At 43.7% G+C, this 19920-nt stretch overlaps 1 protein-coding gene across 2 annotated transcripts; it reads left to right on the top strand.

Annotated features, from left to right (window-relative positions):
• Positions 1 to 2474: 2474 nt before the first annotated feature.
• Positions 2475 to 19513, top strand: POU2AF2 (POU class 2 homeobox associating factor 2). Of its 2 annotated transcripts, XM_081843185.1 has the most exons (5): positions 2475 to 3094; positions 9341 to 9450; positions 15957 to 15999; positions 17379 to 17674; positions 19064 to 19513. In XM_081843185.1, the coding sequence occupies exons 1-5, from the start codon at positions 3085 to 3087 to the stop codon at positions 19469 to 19471; spliced, it is 867 nt and encodes a 288-aa protein (XP_081699311.1). In that variant the 5' UTR covers positions 2475 to 3084; the 3' UTR covers positions 19472 to 19513. The 2 variants fall into 2 exon arrangements, with proteins under 2 accessions (XP_081699311.1, XP_081699312.1); XM_081843186.1 differs by lacking the exon at positions 2475 to 3094 and having other exon boundaries at positions 8835 to 9450; positions 17484 to 17674.
• The last annotated feature ends 407 nt before the right edge of the window (positions 19514 to 19920 follow it).

Below are 19920 nucleotides of genomic sequence, written 5' to 3'. Positions count from 1 at the left end.
CACGTCACAACAGTTTTGGTTACTGCATTTTAAAAAGGGTATTGGTAGGGCTGTAAAGGTGCAGAAATGTGCATGCAAAATGGAGTCATTTCCCTTTGGGGAACAGCAGTCACGAAATTAAAAGATGCCTGCTTCTTGGGAGAAAAGCAATGGCAAACCTAGACAGCATCTTAAAAAGCAGAGACATCACCTTGCTAACAAAGGTCCGTATAGTTAAAGCTATGGTTTTCCCAGTAGTGATGTATGGAGAAGGCTGATCGCTGAAGAATTGATGCTTTTGAATTATGGTGTTGGAGGAGACTCTTGAGAGTCCCATGGACTGCAAGAAGATCAAACCTCTCCATTCTTAAGGAAACCAGCCCTGAGTGCTCACTGGAAGGACAGATCGTGAAGCTGAGGCTCCAATACTTTGGCCACCTCATGAGAAGAGAAGACTCCCTGGAAAAGACCCTGATGTTGGGAAAGATTGAGGGCACAAGGAGAAGGGGACGACAGAGGACAAGATGGTTGGACAGTGTCCTCGAAGCTACGAACACGAGTTTGACCAAACTGCGGGAGGCAGTGGAAGACAGAAATGCCTGGCATACTCTGGTCCATGGGGTCACGAAGAGTCGGACATGACTAAACTACAACAAAAAACAATGTTTGGCGCTTTTTAGTTTAGAAAAATGTCAAGTATGTGGGGGACATTATTCAGGTTTATAAAACAATGCATGATGAGCGGAAAGTGGACAGAGATATTTTTCTTCTCCCATAATGTTAGTACCCAATGGGGTCACCCAATGAAGCTGAATGGTGGGAGACTCAAGACAGTGCCAAAGTGGGGCAACAGATGCCAGGGACATCAACAGAAGGTGAACATTGTAAGATTCAGGATGGACAGAAGGGAGTCTTTGTTCACACAGCAGCACAAAGTTAAACTATGGAATTTGCTTCTGCAAGTTGCAGTGATGGCCACAAACTTGGATGGCTTTACAGAAGTTGAGACAATTTTGTGTAGGATAAGTCTGTCCCTGGCAACTAGCCACAATGACTATGTTTTGCCTCCACTGTTGGAGTCAGCATGCCTCTGAACACCAGTTGCTGGGAATTCCAAGAAGTATCTTGTTGGCCATGGTGGAAAACTGGATGGGTAGGTTTTTGTCTGATCCACCCAGGCTTAATCCAGGGATTAAGAACAGTCAAGAGTTAGGCAATCGATCTAAGAACAGGAGGTGGGAACAAGAATTAACCAACTGGGCATGGAGATACACAGCCAAATAGACCTATCCCATAATCAGCCATTACTGTGAAATATTTATACCTAGCCAGGATAATCAAGGGCAAATCAGTACCGAATGGTGGCAGCAAGCAGTGGAGGAAGATGGAACAAAGGTTATGTACACAGCATTATATTTAAAGCACACTTCTTCCCCTAAAGAATCCTGGGTGTTTTCCCCTCATGGAGCTACAATTTCAAGCACCTTAAACTACAGTTCTCAATATTCTTTGGGGGAAAGTAATGTGTTTTATACATGCATGGTGTGCACACAGCCAAAGACACCTGCAGGCTCATAGAGGGGCATCTTCGTGGCAATGGCATCCTAGCCCTCTGAATGTCAGGGTCTAGGTTTTGAGAAGCAGCACCTCTCACACTTCCTGCATTCAGAGAAAATAAATTGGGTATTATTCAACAACAATGGTTAAGCCTCATGTTCATATTCATCACATCCCCGATTACTAAACTCTGATCTTGCAAAGCTTATCTTGGGTTACTGATTGCTAAGAATTCTGGTTTGATCAAGCAGCTAAGCTTTGTGAAGCTTCAGATGCTCACTGTTCATGCAGCTGGTTATCATGAGCTTTAGGGATTTCAGATACAGCAGAATCCATGTTGCTTTTCCACTGAAATTTGACAAAGTGTTAACAAAACAAAAAGCTATTTCCTGCAACATGATATGCCATGTGTTGTGCTGCATTCGATCAGAACATGAAAAAGACGCTGGACTTGTGTAAACAACTTGCTCTTTACACCACCATCCCATAATATAATCCAGCTCCTGACAGCTGCAGTTCGCTACCAAAGCAGAGTAAACATGAACCATTTGACTATTCATCAAGTAGATGGTTTCAGCTGAAAGATAATGTTATTGAGCACAAATTGACAAATACCCCCCTTTACTTATAGATCTGAAATTCTGCATAGGTGAATTTGAATTCTGAGATGCTGTCAAATTTTGAAGTGTACATTTCATTTCAGCTTTTTTTTTTAGAGAGAGAGAGAATAAGGTAAGGAGCAAGAGTCTTCCCCCACCTTCCTATGCAAAATTTATTAAGATTTAAAAATATATATAACAATAAATTATACTAGAAATGAAAGAGAAGAAACCTAACTAAAATTAGAACAAAAATTAAAAGTTTTGAAAAACTCCCTTTGGAAGAGGCTTCTAAAAATTGAATGATGTTGTTAATTGTTAAAGGTAAGGACTCAGGTAACCAGGCTTCTATGCTATAGTGTACTTAGCAGAATGGTTCAACTAGCCCTTACAGGGGGGTCTCTTGGCTAGCCAATCCTCTGTGTAACATTTAGTTCAAAAAGGGTCTCTTTAAGCAATTGAGTTACAAATGCTGAATAGAAATTCTAAGAATAATCTAAGCAAACAGTTTTGAACAGGTCCCATCATCTTTAAGCAGTCAAGCACTTGAGGAATTTTATGTTAAAACACTCTACTGCAAAAGCATTTAATTTTTTATCAGTAAAAGAACACCCCATTTATTTTATTTTTATTTTGCCCTCCCCTGCTTCTTTCTTCTGAAGTATCCTTTTGGTCCAGTGAAAGAGCCTTTTCATGGTGTTCCTCGCCGGCCATGCAAATTGCATCTAAACAGACATCAAAGGATTTGCATGTACGCAAATCCCAGGCAAGCCATTTCAGAGGCATTGCCCCAAATTGTGGAGAAGGCCATTTCCGTCTGGCTCAGAATCAAGCTTGACCAGGAACAGCCCTTTGCAGTGGCTTCATTTGCAGATCGGAGCTCATGAAGGTTGATCATCCCACCGTAAAGTCCTGTCGAATACAGAGGTGGAAGTGATCACTCTTCGCCATGGAAACGGGTAGGTGTCATCGACGGCACACTCTCTTGATGAAAGTCGTGTGATGATTGTTACACAAAAGATCAGTTATTGACAATTGAAAACATACATATTTATGTACTTATTCCTATAGACACAAGACAGAAAATGGGGCCCCAGACTGGGGTGATGCCTTTGAAGGATAGGTCCATGGTGAAGTTAAGAGCCTGATCATTTCATTCTTAATAGGGTAGCCTCAGGCAAGAAACTAGCCCTCAGGCTTAGTCCTATAAGAGCAGTATGGTAATGATGTCACTCTTTCGAACAGGGTTGTTATAGGGATTACTAAGATAATGGTACATTTTGGACAAATGTACAGTGGCTTAATAAGCTGAGATTTCCACTTTTGCCTATGCATGTAGCCCTTTTCTTCTGCCTCTGCAGCCTGAACCAAACGTGGACATCTTCAATTAAACATAGTTTCCTCTTTTGTCCAAACTAGGAAACTGTGATTACCAACTTCAAGATTTTAAACCATGGTTTGAGATCCCGTCTTGTCCTAACCATAGTTTCTTTATCTGGACAAAATGAGAAACTGTGGTTAGCTGTAAATTTCTGCAGTTCATTCAGGTACAACACACAGAGAAGAGGGGCGAGGTCATGTATGTAAGCAAAAGGTTCCTGTCTGCACATTTCAGCCTATTAATCCAATGTATGGTTGTTGAAATGCAGCCAATGTATTGTGTGAAGCATTTGAAAATGTGTTATGTAAATTCTACCTAGTATTTATTTATTTAGCAAAATTTATATGTTGCTTTATTGTAACACAACCTCTAAGTGATTTAGAAGAATAAAACATTATCATTATCAAGAAAAAGCAATCACTGAACATTTGGCAGACTGGAACCCACTAACTACGTACACAGGTTTATGACAAAATCTGACACATTAATCTTCTGTTTCGGGGGGAGGAGATGGAAATGGGGGAAACTTAATGTTTTGTTCATATTTTGTTGAAAATCAATAAAAAATCAATAAAAATCTTTTCTAAGGAAAAATTAAAAGACAATCAAAACCAGGTATTAAAATTTTTCAAAAGATAATTAAAATCAACACCAATATAAAGATAGATAAAAGCATATGTGATATTTTCTACATGTCTCTGGATAGGTTGCCTAAACAAAAATGTTTTAAGCAGGTGCCAAAAAGAAGGAAGCGAAGGTGCCTGATTTCAACAGGCAGGGAGTTTCAGAGTGTAGCTGTTGCCTCACTAAAAGATCAATTTCTTACAAGTGTGGAACAAATATTATTTGGCACCAGTAACAGTCCCAGTTCAGCGGATCAAAGTGGTTGAGTGGGCATATATGGGGTAAGGCAATCCTGCAAATAAATGGTCATCTTCTTGATAGCTCAATTGGTTAGAGCATGGTGCTGATAACACCAAGGTCACAGGTTCGATCCCCATATGGGAGAGCTGAATATTCTTGCTGTGAACTAGATGATCCTTGGGGGTCCCTTCCAATTCTACAGTTCTGTGGTCTTTTGTGCCAACTAGGAGTGGGTGGTGGCGATTACCTGGCCTCCTATTACCAACAATGCCATGGCTTATCAGGAGGGGAAGGGATGAGTTTGCAGTGGTCCTAATGCACCTACAGAGGCACTGGATTGACTCTGCTGTGTGTTTGCACTGTGCCAATTTCGGTAAACTCAGCTCCGCCACTGACTGCTACTGGTACTGACCTTGTACATATTACAAGAATCTTATTAGATTACTCTGGGCTCTCACTGGGCACTCAACACAACAACAAGGTGCTTCCGGGTGCGTGTTTATTGTGAGATTGGCACTCTTCGTGCACGCAAGTTTTTTGCAATGATGTAATTGGCATCAAAACACCAGTCAATTAAAAATAAATAAAATCCTTATGTAATCCTGATTTACTCTTTCTGGGAGATATCCAAGAATTAAAAAAAACAAAAAACACTCTGTTGCCAAAAACCTGACTGAAACATTTCAGTGACTCATTTACAAATCAAACCCTCATCTGGAAGCATCCTTTGACTCCAGTTATTAGCTTAGGGTGGCAGCAGCGTTGACCAAGTCTGCAGAGGTTCAGGGCATTTGATGTCTACAAATATATGCTTGCCTTTCCTAGGTATTGGTGCCAGAAGCTACCTGTGCTATAAATATAACCCAGTTTTTAAATATAACCAGGGCTTTTTCTTCAGCTGGAGCTCAGCTCTGGCACCTCCTTTTCTAGAAAAATAGCACTGAATATAACATATAATAAAGAAAAAAGCAGAGCAATTCAAACATACCTTTTTCAAATCCATAAGCCTGCCTTTGCCAACTTGGGATCTTGAGATATTTTGGACTATGACTCCCATCAGCCCCAGGCAGCATGGTCATTCTAGCTACGGCTGATGGGAATTGTAGTTCAAGATGGCTGAAGAGTACCATGTTGAGGAAGGCTGCTTTAGCTTAAAGAACAAACCATTTAAATCTCTGAATAGTATTGGTGGTAGTAGGGTAGATGAACCTTGTGCCTAAGGCTGTGTGCAGTGCACAGACTGCTATTATTATTATTATTATTATTATTATTATTATTATTATTATTCCCCTTTCAACATATATAAACACATAATGGAACATTAAACATTAAAAAAACCTCTCAATGCAGGGCTGCCTTCAGACATCTTATAAAGGTTTTGTAGTTACTTATCTCCTTGGCTCAGGGGTCACAGTACTCCATAGCCTCCCAACATTTCTCTGGTGAAAATAGGGATGTCATAAGTAAAAGCGGGACATTCCAGGACCAAATCAGAAACCAGGACAGCTTCTGTAAATCCGGGACTGTTCCTGGAAAAGAGGGACACTTGAAAGGTTTGACAGCCTAAGCGGGAAATTGGAGAATGCTAGAAACAAGATGGTCAGCTACTTTTTTTCTTGTAGATGATCTCGGGGCTCGTCCAGACCTCCGCCTAATGTGAGCTTTGAACCCTTGGTACCTCCTTTAATTTACCCTCATCTGTGCGATGTTCTCCTCTAAATACTTCTGTCCCACACTTTGTCCTGCTTAAAGTTGTAGACTCCCTATATGCAATCCACATAGCTCTCCTGTTTGGATTTTCAAAGTATGGGGAGACTCTGGATTTAAGGAGGAGAAAGAGCAGGGCAAAAGTAGTTGGAGGAGACTGCCACATGGATGATGAAGAGGAATTAAACGAGGCCCAAGGGGTTCACAATCCACATTCAGCCAAGGTATTTTATAGGCCCCCATTCTTGGGGGGTGGGGTGGGGTGGAGGAGCTTCTGTTGAAGCTCCATCCCTTCCTAGCAAAACTAATCTGGCTGCCGCAATCCAGGTGAAACAAAAGCTCCAAATGCAAACCCACAAAAGGTCCGAATTTTGGAACAGCAAACCAGCACTGGAAAAGATCAAACAATTCCCCCGTAGGGCATGAATGTTTGTTTTAGCTCAGGAAATGCTCATCTTTGTTGTTTTCTAAAGGATTAAGCAGAGCACCACGCTCCCACCTGTAACATTTGACTAAAAGCTCTCCCCAGCCTGATGCAGGCTTCCATCACAGGTGCAGGTTCTTTCCATGGGCAGATCCCAATGGGGCAAATGGAAGAAAAGAGATCCTGCCTCATTATCCTGGGCTGGCTGGCACAGGGATGGGCACTCTCAAAAAGGTCAAAAACATACAAACAAATAGCCGGTTTAAAGGCACGACTCAAGAGACATAATGAAGTGAACAATGGGCATTTTTGCGAGTGCGAAACGAAATCCTTTGTTGCAAAGGTCTGGCACATGGTTCTCTGCACAAGGGGCAGTTGTTTGTAGGAAGAGGCTTCACCACTTAGCCAAGCTGAATGTTTTATTCATAGCACTAGAAATCACGGACATCCAATGAAGCCGAATGTTAGAGGATTTAGAACAGACAAAAGAAAACCCTTCTTCACACAGTGGAACTCACTCCCACAAGAGGGTACCAACAGCCACCAGACTGGAGGGCTTTATTTATTTTAATTTTCCCCCATTTTTTTTATTAGTTTTCTAAATTTATAACAAACAAAAAACATCAAAAACAAACATACAAACACTTATCCTAGCTATAACAGTTCCACTTTTGTTAACATTGTTGGGTGACTTCCTCGAATCCCCCTGGCTGAGTTTCCATATAAATCCTTGTAGCAGTTTTCCAAAACTATTTTCACAAAAAAATTACTTAGTCAATTAACATCCATCTTTCTTTTCATTTCAGCTTTTAACATAGTATTCTACACCACCACATATTTAAATCCTAGGCCTATCTGGTACTCGCAAGTAATTCTATTTAAGTTATCTTAAAATATTTAGCCAAGTAATCTTTGAATTTCTTCCATTCCTCTTGGTACTCCTCCTCCTTCTGGTCACGGACTCTTCCAGTCAGGTCGGCTAACTGGAGGGCTTTAAAAGAGTGTTAGACGAATTCAATGGCTACTAGACAAAATCACCAGAGGTGGCTGGAAACTGCAGGAGGGGTGTATGCCCTTGTGCTCAGGGATGCTTAAGGGTTTCCCATGGGTGACAAGAACCTTATGTACAAACAACCATTTTCCCACACATGGGCATCTGGTTGGCCACTGTGAGAACACGATGCTGAACTAAAAGAGCTCTAGCCTGCTCCAGTGGGCTCTTTTGTTATTATTACTATTGTTGTTGTTTAGTCGTTTAGTCGTGTCTGACTCTTCGTGACCCCATGGACCAGAGCACGCCAGGCACTCCTGGCTTCCACTGCCTCCCACAGTTTGGTCAAACTCATGCTGGTAGCTTCAACAACACTGTCCAACCATCTCGTCTTCTGTCGTCCCGTTCTCCTTGTGCCCTCCATCTTTCCCAGCATCAGGGTCTTTTCCAGGGAGTCTTCTCTTCTCATGAGATGGCCAAAGTATTGGAGCCTCAGCTTCACGATCTGTCCTTCCAGTGAGCACTCAGGGCTGATTTCCTTCAGAATGGATAGGTTTGATATTCTTGCAGTCCATGGGACTCTCAAGAGTCTCCTCCAGCACCATAATTCAAAAGCATCAATTCTTCGGCCTTCAGCCTTCTTTATGGTCCAGCTCTCACTTCCATACATCACTACTGGGAAAACCATTATTACTATTATTACTATTAGTATTTTTATTAAATTTGTATACTGCCCTATAACCGTCAGTCTAAGGGTGGTTCACAACACAATTGTTACAGTATACAAAGCACAAAATACATAAGACAAATAATCAAAACACAAAATACATAAGAAAAATAATCAAAACTAAAAGGCAGGCTCTTATCATGTTCATATTAGTTTCTGACTCCCACAGTTTTAACAATAGCTACAAGAAAAGGCACCCCATCTAAATTAGATTGCTGAAGCAAAGAAAGTTTGTGGGGAAACCAGAACTGAATTTGTGTGTGAAAGGACCATGAGATGAGTTCTGGTCCTGAAAGCAAATTGCTGGGCTAAGTATGTGCACAGAGTATGGATGGGGGAGAAATCCAATATTGTTTGCATTTTAAAGAGACCCTACTAATTTAATCTCAGATCAATACATGAACCGAAACACAGCTATCCTCTGAAATTTGCAGTTGTCCAACCATTGTGTGCAAAAATGCATATAGGAAGGGAACCGTATGCATAAAAATATGTGCATTTGTGAAAACAATGTACCGAAGTACATTATATTAGGGGAAATAGTTGTAAAATGTGTATATTAGCCAAAATCGCACACAGGATGTTTATTGGAGAAAATTCACACTAAAATGCTGACAAATTTTCAGGAGGACTTTTAAAAAACAAAAATGCAAATTGCTGCAGAAATGTAAAGAACCAAATTTAAGAATGCAAAAAAGAGAAACCCAAACTAATGGACTCCTCCATCCCTACATGTGCTTTCTTTGGGGAAAAGGCTGTGCTTGCTGCAGCTTTTGGAAGCTGTAGTGCAAAACATCTGTAGGGCATCAGTTTGTTGGAGGCTGCATTGATCTCTGCCCTTCAGTCCACCAAAATCCATCAGGCTTCACCCCCTATGTTACCAAAACCGCCCAGGCTTTGTCCCTGTCCCTGCCCATTGATCAGGGAGTGGCGTCAATAGCATTGCCTTGTTTTATCCTCACAACGACCCTGCAAAGTAGACTGGACTACCTAGTGAATAACCTGGCTGAGTGGAGAACGTGTGGGCCTCCTCAATGATTAAGCATTGGGCTCAGAATGAAGTCCCTTTTGGGTGTCCTCCTCCCCGCTCATGGTTCTTTCTTTGGTTCAGTCCCTGCAGACTACGGCAAGCGGGTTTACCAAGGAGTCCGGGTCAAGCACACGGTGAAGGACCTGCTGGCTGAAAAGCGTTCAAGGCAGACCAGCAGCTCACGGCTGAACGTAAGTGCATGTTGAAGAGTGCAGTGTGATCTGGAGCAAGGATGCTGAACTGTAGGCTTGGGAGCCAAATGCGGCCTCTCTATCCGGCCCTCAGGACTCTCCCCAGGCTTCTAGACCATGCCCCACACTGGCCCTGTGCCCTTCTTGAGTGCATTTGCTTGGATGAAGGATGGGGAGATGGAGGTGTGCATGTCTTGCATGGTTGCAGAAACCTCTGGCTTGCGTGTGGCTGGAATGTAACCAGCCATTGCACAGAGGTAAAAGTCACATCCATTGCTGCGACTCTGGCCTCACCCATGTCAAGGCTCTTTCCAGACAAAGGAATGCATGCACACAGCAGACAGTTAAGTATTTATTGTCAAATATAACACTTCTGCAGCTCTGCAGACCTACGTACACCAATCTAACAGCTAGGCAGCTATTTCCAGGTCCATGCTCCATGGAGCGGTTGCATCAACAGGAGACCCTTAACCAGTTTATGTATCTTCCCCTGATGGGCTGCACATATGCAAGCAGAGACTGTGCCTGCATGGAAACTTCCTCTGCTCATTCCATTTCATCCCCCTGCTGGTTCTGGGAGACAGAGATGCAGGAGAGGGTGGGGAAGCTCCTGGCTTTTCATTTGCCTGACCTGCCTCTTCCTCCGACCCATCCCGTGCTTCACCCTCCAGCTCTGAAGCTTTCCCTGCCTCTGATTCTTGCCTCCTGGCTAGTACAGGTCCCCACAAACCATTGCATCCCTCTTTTGAGTCTAGGCTCCAGCTAGCCCTGTCCTTGGTGTGCACTCATCAGTGTCTTGCTGGTCCCTGATATCTTTGGAAGTCTGAAAGAGGTACATACTGAAAGCAGATCTCAAAAAGCGCACTAATGCCAAAAGCTGGGTAATGATCAGTGCTGGTCTGCCTGCAAACCAGCAAAGCCACAGAACAAAGCTGAAACCTCTTTGGCTCTTTAGAATTGCCCTTTGCAGACTCTGGATCACAAGTGTTCCCCAGATGTTCTCCAAATGCTCAGAGATTCCCCAAATATCTGAAATCTGTATTTGATGTTCAATGGTATTTGATGTCAGCATTTGACAGTTGAAGTACGGCAGCATTTGACAGCTGACATGCGGTGGCGTTTCATACTTTACATTGATGCATGTCTCATACTTGATGTTGATGTTTCATACTTGATACTGATGGCACAAACAGCATTTAGTCATCTGGCATCATGCAATGACATACAGAATGTGACAGGGTGTGATAGCTAACATGCAGCGGCATTTAGTATATGACCACTTCTTAGGCGATTTCATATTTGAGGGCTGACAAAACAATGATGAGTTGCCAGCAAAGCCACATGTCTTTCAAGTCTTGGGTAAAAATTCACCTTCAAAAATGTGAAGAGGATTTAAAGATATACAGATCCAAAATCTGAATGACAAAATCAAGCTTAGAAGTTAGAACTATCCTGCAAGGTAGGTCTCCACATTTTGCAGATGTGGAGCTGAGGTTAGGAATGTCAGAGAATTTGGAAGAAAATGGGAGTATACCTGTATACATTGTTCAGCCTGGCCTCTGAGGTCCAGCTCCGAGGGCCTTCTGGCAGTTCCCTCACTGTGAGAAGTGAGGTTACAAGGAAACCAGGCAGAGGGCCTTCTCGGTAGTAGTGCCTGCCCTGTGGAACACCCTCTCATCAGATGTTGAGGAAATAAACAACTCTCTGACATCTGAAGGCAGCCCTGTATAGGGAAGTTTTTAAACGTATGATGTTTTACTGTGTTTGATTTTTTAATTTGCTGGAAGCTGCCCAGAGTGGCTGGGGCAACCCAGTCAGATGGGCAGCATATAAATAATAAATTATTATTATTATTATTATTATTATTATTATTAATAGAGGAAATTGCCAAAGTTTGCTTATTTGGCGCATATTTGGAGCAGAAATAAATCCATAGTTATGAGTATTATTGTTGCTGTTTGTTTCACTTTGATAAAATACCTAATTGATTACATACCCCATTTGCATTATGCTTCCTTTGCATAGGAATGAACGGGGTGGAATAATGTTAATGGAAACATAATTTACGCAGTTAATCATCTCAGTTATGTATATTCGCCACAGGGGGCAGTGAGGTGAATAGGGTGGTTCTTGGTGGCAGGTGAACTGTGGCTGAAGGGAAACAGTGCTGTATATAATGGATACAGGGCAAGACAGAAAACACTGTCTTCTTGCATCCCTAGCTGAGGCTGAGAGAATAACAGCTCGCCTAAGGATGCTGAGTGGGTGGCTGTAGGGCATCAGCAAACAGCAAAGCAAAGACCTCTTGGTTCACAGCCAGATCTGCCTCTCAGAGTCAATACACTCCGGCAGCTATCAATGGGCCCATTCAACCCAATCCAAAAGCTACAGTGTGGGAACAAACTTCCTTGTTTGCACAGAGCCCAGGCGGCACTCTGGTCAGTCTCGCAACAGTGTTGTCACAGTTGTCGCAAAACAGATACTATAACCCTGAAAGCAAACAGCAGGTGAGTGGGGGTGATTTGGCCAGCTGATGAGGAAGGAGCTTGCCTTTCCTTGGAACTGATATTTAGTGCACCCAAAACTCTGATTTGCCAAAGCAAAACAAAAAAGCAAAAACAAAACTTTTTATGGGCAGATGATTCTAGGACCTGTCTGTGGAGAAAGAGGGTGGGGCTCAGCAGATGGCCTCTTGTCTAAATGAACCATCAACACTGTTGGGATTTTGAAGTCCTGGCTCTTACCTGACAATCACGAGAGGCACAATTTGCATGGTGATGATATATGCGCTGTTTGCATTTTTTATTTCCCAGGAGGGTAGACTTGGGCTTCATGTGTGCCGTGGATCAACAGGGGTTAGCCAGGGGCAGTGGCGTAGCGTGTGTTGCCAGCACCCGGGGCAAGGCAAGTATCCTTGGCTCCACCTGCCAATAGGTTGCAACAGATGGGCAATGGCTCGGCAACCTACCTGAGTGGCAGCCGCAGCACCCTATGAGTGTTGAGTATGGCAGAGAGCGGGATGGGAGATTGGTTGGGAGTGGGTATCTTTCTAAAGCACCATAGTAACCAACCTTTTCCCAGATCCTCTCCTCAGTCTGCTGGGAGATTTTCTGTGTGATGGGGAGGGTACGCTATTTTTTAAATTTGTCATCCCTTCTTTCTTCTGAAATTTTGCGCTCCTAATAATTTTGTGCCCAGGGCAACTGCCCCCGTGGCCTCACCCATGGTATGCCAGTGGACAGGGGATTCATTTAGGAAAAGCAGTCCCTTACAAAACGCCACTCACATTTCAGGCCACACATTCTCCTCCTCCTCCTCCATATCTGGCCCGTTCTGCACATCTCTGGCTCTGTGCATCATTTTCTTTTGGAAATGGGACTTGATAGTATAAAACTATCAACTAAAAAGGGTTTCCCCACTGTAAATCCTTCAGGACAGGCATCTGTTGCCCCTTCATAGTTTGTAAAGTACCATGTGCTGCTATATAAAGCAGCTGCAACAACAATATCCTATCGTCTCCTTCCAACTGTAAACTCAGCGGGTTTACAGCGGGTTTAACTGCCCTATAGTTAGGGATGGGTGAACCTGTCAAATTCAGTTTTTCATTTTTCCAAATTTAAGTTTTGTTTTCCACATCTTGTTACTTTGAGAATCATTTTACAAAGTCTTCATGAAAATTCATCAGCGTTTCAGTCCAAAAATTCTCCTAATACGCACACAAACACCCCCCTCTTTGTATGCAGTTTTGCCGAATACACACATTTTTGCAAAGTGGTGTCCCCAAATATACAGCATTTTTGTATGTTACCTGCACCAGCATATGTAGTTTTTGGCACCCCCCCTCCCCAATAGAGACATTACTAGGCTGGAGAACTGCATTGCAACATTTGGAGAATTGTGAATTCTCAAGGGTGGCTGCGTTTCTGTTCACCTATTGATTTAGGAAGTGCAAATTTGGAGGATTTGCCTCAAAATGCAAACTTGATTGAATTTCCCATCTTTCTCCACTTGTAGCCAAAACAGGGAAAAGCAAGAGGAGTGTACCAGCATGTTCAGGAGAACCCAGAAATTTGCAGTTCTAAAAATAAAAGAAGGGGAAACCTAAAGGTCAAACAAACAAACAATCCCTAAAAAGAGAGGGCATGGCCAGTGACCACAGAATGCTGTCTGTCTGTTTGGGGAATGAAGGAGAAAAATGGGGGATGGAATGAAGCTTCCTGAAAGGGGATATGGTTTCCCAGCTGGAATCCTGAACAGCAGCATTCAATTCATGCGGCTCAATGTGGTGCCTTCCATAGTTCCAGTTACAGATAGGTAGCCGTGTTGGTCTGCCATAGTCAAAACAAAATAAAAAAATTCCTTCCAGTAGCACCTTAAAGACCAACTAGTGTGCATGCACACGAAAGCTCATACTAAGAACTAACTTAGTTGGTCTTTAAGGTGCTACTGGAAGGAATTTTTTTGTTTTGTTTTGACTATGGCAGACCAACACGGCTACCTATCTGTAAGCAGCATTCAAGTCAGTAACATTCTGTTGCAGACCTCTACCTATTGATTCTTTTATAATTTTACATTCTTATGATGTTTTAAGATTTTAACTGTACATTGCCATTATATTTTTCTTATGGGTAGGGCTTTTTTGCCCAGCCAGAACTCACTGGAACTGAGTTCTGTCACCTCTTTGGTGCCTTCTGGCACCTTTGTAGCATTGTGGTGGCAGGAGAAGAAAAGCTTTTTTAAAAAAAGGTCCTCTCTCTAAAAGCTCAACCACTTGGGTTGGCCGTACCCCATTCCACCTCTTTTTCTAGGAAAAAAGCCCTGCTTATAAATTACCATTTTGTAAATATTCTTATAAAATAAACAACACTTACTGTGCAGTCATTTGTGCTAGAATATCCCAGACATCACTAAATGCAAACCAGAGAGAATAATAACTATTTCTAGAATTTGCAAATGCTCCTTTTTAAACACTCAGGGCAATTCCAGACTCTCAATATTTTCAAATGGGATTGAATCACATACCAGCATATTGAGGTTGTGCAGTTTTAAATTATTATTATTATTATTATTATTATTATTATTATTATTATTATTATTATTACCCTGCTCATCTGGTTGGGTTTCCCCAGCCACTCTGGGCAGCTTCCAACAGAACACTAAAACACTACCTTATAGGGAGGTTTTGTGCAACAAACCCACTTCCCCAAAAGATCGGACTTGTTCTGCATATGATCTTTAAGAATTCTTGGAGAACAGGTGGGGTCCCTGCAGGCTGCAGGTGGGCAAATGTTGTCCACATCTTCAAAAGTGGGGAGGGGGGAGACCCAGGTAACTACCAACTGGTGAGCTTGGCATTGATACTGAGAAAGGTTCTAGAACAGATCATTCAACGGTCGGTCTGTGAGCACTTAGAAAAGGATGCTGTGGTTACCAAGATGCAGAATGGGCTTCTCAAAAACAAGTCGTGCCAGATGAATTTCATTTTTTAAAAATGGAGTTACAAGCTTGGTGGATCAGAGGAATACTGTGATTGTAGTGTATCTTGGTATTAAAGCATCTTGATTTCAGTAAGGCTTTTGACAAAGTCTCCCTTGGTATTCTTGCAGAGAAGCTGGTAAAATGTGGACTGGATGAGATAACTGTTAGGTGGATTTGTAGCTGGTTGAATGACTGGACCCACCAGGTGGCTCCACACACTGCCAGTGATTTTGAGGAGTCGTTGGCTCCAGACATCCCTGCCCCAGTACTGAAGGTCCCTATCTTAGGGAGCTTGCATTGCTGGAGAGCTCCTGTCAGCCAGAGCCAATAATACTCAGCTAGGTGAACCAATGTTTTGAGTCAGTGGTAGGCAGCTTGGTAGGTAACCTAATGAGCCCCCCAGAGTGATGACGTGAATCGGTTTTTCCAAAACAATCCCTGGGATGGTGTCAGTTTCGAGTTGCTGATGGAATATTGCATCGCTTCCCCCCTGCCCTGTGGTTTGTAACTATGGCAAGATCCAATGAGCTCATTTCCATGGAAGAGCACATGGCCAGGTGGGAAGCTGAGCGTTGTTAACCCGAAGGAAGTCTTGACACTGGCAAATTTTAATTCAAATCCAAACCTCTAAATTTGGTTGCTTGCCATGTCAGGAACTTCCTATTTGCACTATGCAAACTGGAAGGAGGTTCAAAGCCAATGGGAACACTTCCTACTCACTGCAATAATCTTGTTTTTAGTGGAGGATGGAGGTTTGGGCGAGAATGAAGTGGCCCAGTTTGTACTGAGAGAAGGGAGCTCTCTCACACATCAGCCTTTGCAAACCTAGTAGTGACTTCCAGATGTTTTTGGACTGCAACTCCCACCAGCTCCAGCTACCTGGGGACCAGGTTGGCATAGTTTGTCCTGCATCACTGCCTTGTCACTACGTTTATGCTAGCACTTCAAGCTTGCGTCACCGGCCCCAGAATTTCACTGGGATTCCCAAGGTATTACCCAGTCAAACACCTTGCTCTTTTTCCTTTCAGGGAAGTCTTGCCACAACACAGTCGTCATTTGTCCCACTGGCAGGTGAGTATATTCCTTCCTCCAAAGAGCCCATGGGGACATAGATGGGTTGTGCTGGTTTGTCTTTCTTGAAACAACTCAGTGAGCATGAGATGCCATAGACGTGTGTGTGTGTGTGTGTGTGTGAGAGAGAGAGAGAGAGAGAGAGAGAGAGAGAGAGAGAGACTGAGTGACTGAGAGATGGTTAAACATCTCCAAAAAAAATCTCCTGGTCACGATTAGTGGGAGAGAAATAATTTTAAAGGGAATGCTAAAGAAGGGAAAGAGAAGGGTTAAAGTGATAGAGTTGATTTCTAAAGAAGCAAGATGGACCGTAGAGAAGTCTGTGGCTTGCGCAATTTAGGAACTGACTAGGGTATTCAACTAAGTTTTACTTAGGTAAAGGTAAAGGTACCCCTGACCATTAGGTCCAGTGATGGACGACTCTGGGATTGCGGTGCTCATCTTGCTCTATAGGCCGAGGGAGCCGGCGTTTGTCCACAGACAGCTTCCGGGTCATGTGGCCAGCATGACTAAGCCGCTTCTGGCAAACCAGAGCAGCGCACGGAAACACCGTTTACCTTTCTGCCGGAGTGGTACCTATTTCTCTACTTGCACTTTGACCTGCTTTCGAACTGCTAGGTGGACAGGAGCAGGGACTGAGCAACGGGAGCTCACCCCGTCATGGGGATTCGAACCACCAACCTTCCGATTGGCAAGCACTAGGCTCAGTGGTTTAGACCACAGCACCACCCGTGTCCCCTTTACTCAGAGTAGATCTATTTAAATTAATGGACCGAACTTACTCATGCTCATTAATGGCAGCTCTGAGTAAAACATAGCTGAATGCTGCTCAGAGCAATACAGGCAAGAATTGGCCACAACAGCTGTGCAATAGGCCATTGACTGGTGGATAATTGTATGGCTATTCACCTGAGTTTAGGGGGTCTAAACATAGCTGTCAACGTTTTCCTTTTTTAAGGGAAATTCACTTATTCCGAATAGGATTCCTCACAAGAAAAGGGAAAAGTTGACAGTTATGGGTCTACAACAACCTGGAAATTCTGAACTATGGGCAGGGTGGGAAACCATTAAAGCTGAAAGCATTAGATGGGGGATGTTTTGAGCAGACGCCCTGTGAAAAATGAGTGAACAAAGTGTGGCTAATTCATAATAAATGTGCAGCATGGAAGCAGCCAGAGTGTTTCTTCATTCACAACGACTGTTTTTACCTCTATGCAAATGCAATCAGTTGTTCATCTCAACCTTAATACAATTAATCAGCTGTGATTACTTTAATGGGATGGCAGCTCAAACGTTAGTGTGTGTATTGATATGCTGTGTCTATCCCCACGTCAATTCACTTCTGGTGCTATGGTAACTGATTTCTCCACTGCCAATAGGTTCTTCTGCTATGTCTGGTTACTATGGCATCCGAAGATCCCTAATGGCAGATGTGGATTTACAAAACAATAAGCAGATCTCAAGTGACACTTCCTTCCTCATAGCAAAGCCATTTGCGTATGAATCACCGGCAGTTCAGGGATATCCTTCGCTTCTAGACACCCATTTCATTGACCAATATACCGACCACCGAACTGCATCTGTCACCTCTGGAGCCTCATCCCTCTTTAGTGCCTCGTCGCCACTGACGTCGGTCATGCCATCCTTCCCAAGTGACTCGGCACATTTTTTAAGTGTAAGTACATAAGATAGAACACACTAGGCCCATTAAACTGGATCAAGCCCAAAGGCCTATCTAGTCCAGCCTCCTGTTCTCACAGTGGTCAACATGGAACCAGTGTGGTGTAGTGTAGTGGTTAAGAGCGGTAGACCCATAATCTGGTGAACCGGGTCCGCTTCCCCGCTCCTCCACATGCAGCTGCTGGGTGACCTTGGGCTAGTCACACTTCTCTGAAGTCTCTCAGCCTCACTCACCTCACAGAGTGTTTGTTGTGGGGGAGGAAGGGAAAGGAGAATGTTAGCCGCTTTGAGACTCCTTAGGGTAGTGATAAAGCGGGATATCAAATCCAAACTCCTCTTCTTCTTCTTCTTCTTCTTCTTCTTCTTCTTCTTCTTCTTCTTCTTCCTCTGGGGAACCCCCAAGCAGGACTTGAGTGCAACAGTTTGCTCCCCACTTGAGATTCCCAGCAATTGGTCTCCAGAGGCATACTGCCTCAGACAGTGCAGGTAGAAAAGAACCATCATAGCTAGTAGCCATTTACCTACCTAGCAGATTCTTCTATCCAAGAGCTTAAGAAGAATCCTGGTGGATCAGGCCAAAAGCCAATCAATCAATCAACCAATCAATCAATCAAATTTATACCCTGCCCATCTGGCTGATCCTCCCCAGCCATTCTGGGCGGTCCCCAACAGAATATTAAAAACGCGATAAAACATCAAACATTATAAACTTCCCTAAACAGGGCTGCCTTCAGATGTCTTCAAAAAGTCAGGTACTTGTTTATTTCCTTGACATCTGATGGTAGGGCACTTATACTGAGAAGGCCCTTTGCCTGGTTCCCTGTAACCTTACTTCTCACAGTGAGGGAACTGCCAGAAGGCCCTCGGAGATAGACCTCAGTGTCCGAACTGAACAATGGGGATGGAGACGCTCCTTCAGGTATACTGGACTAAGGCCGTGTGGGGCTTTAAAGGTCACACTAACAGATTGAATTTTGTGCTCGGAAACGTACTGGGGGCCAGTGTAGGTCTTTCAGGACCGGTGTTATATGGTCTCGGCAGCCACTCCCAGTCACCAGTCTAGTTTCCGCATTCTGGATTAGTTGTAGTTTCTGGGTCACCTTCAAAGGTAGCCCCACATACAATGCATTGCAGTAGTCTATCTAGTCACCATTCTGTTCTCACGGGGCCAACCAGATTCCCGTTATGGGAAGCCCTTGTGCAGGACCCTGATGTGTCCCTGCAACAGTTAACTCTCTCACGTATGCACACACAAAGAAATAAACGGAGGCTATCTAGGGAAGGCCTTATCATGCCTCCCTGCCCAAGCTGCTACCTGTAACTCTTTAGGGAGGTTTGCTTCTTGACCCCCTTTCTAAGCTGTGGGTCGTTTTCTTCCTTGCAGAGAGACTCCTGGGAACAGGCCATGCCTGACAGCCTTGGCCAATCGGATGTGTGTCCTCCCGACTCCCTTCAAGCACCTTCCATCTCTGCTGGCTGCCTCTCCTCTCATGAGCCGGGAGTTTCCTCCCAGTACAGAAATCCCAGCTGGAATTCGCCCATCTCTGGGACTCAGTCCTACTCTTTCCATGCTCTGGACGATGTCCACTACACAGCCAGCTACTCTGCTGCATCTCCCTACCCATTCTCATCTTTTATGTCCAGTGTGGCCAGTGACCTGACTCCCAAGATGCTCCAGACCTCTTCAGAGGAGTCTTCAGACACAGCCCCTCTCCCTGACAACAGCTCCCTCTGGCCAAAGGAAGATGGGAGCCCCCTTTGGGGGTCGTACGAATGTCGAAGGACTTACTAAACCAAAGAGACTCGCGACAGAGGGGCAAACATAAGCCCCTCTGGTTTTATTTAAAGAACTGCTTCTTGAGAGAGCCTGTGTGGTGTAGTGGTTGGAGTGTTGGCCTATGAACTGAGAGGTTCAACCCCACTCAGCCATGTGGGGTGAAGCTTATGGGGTGACCTTTGGCTCGTCACAATCTCTCAGCCCAACCTACCTCACAGGGTTGTTGTGAGGATAAAATGGAAGAGAACCATGCATGTCACATTGAGTACCTTGGAGGAAAGGTAGGATATATATGTAATCAATCTAAGATGTGGGTGGACTTTAGGCTTACGGGATCTGTTTTGGTTTTTGCTGCCAGTTTGCCAACTGGGGCTCAGTGCAAAATTGTGGCTCAGCTGAGTGAGTATTCTTGAATAAATAAAAAAATCCAGTAGCACCTTAGAGACTAAGGTTGTTATTGGTAT

Source organism: Podarcis erhardii (assembly GCF_964252035.2).
Source record: "Podarcis erhardii genome assembly, chromosome: 16".
Lineage (NCBI taxonomy): Eukaryota > Metazoa > Chordata > Lepidosauria > Squamata > Lacertidae > Podarcis > Podarcis erhardii.
Note: the sequence above shows the minus strand (reverse complement) of the source record. Positions and strands in the feature narration are given on the sequence as shown.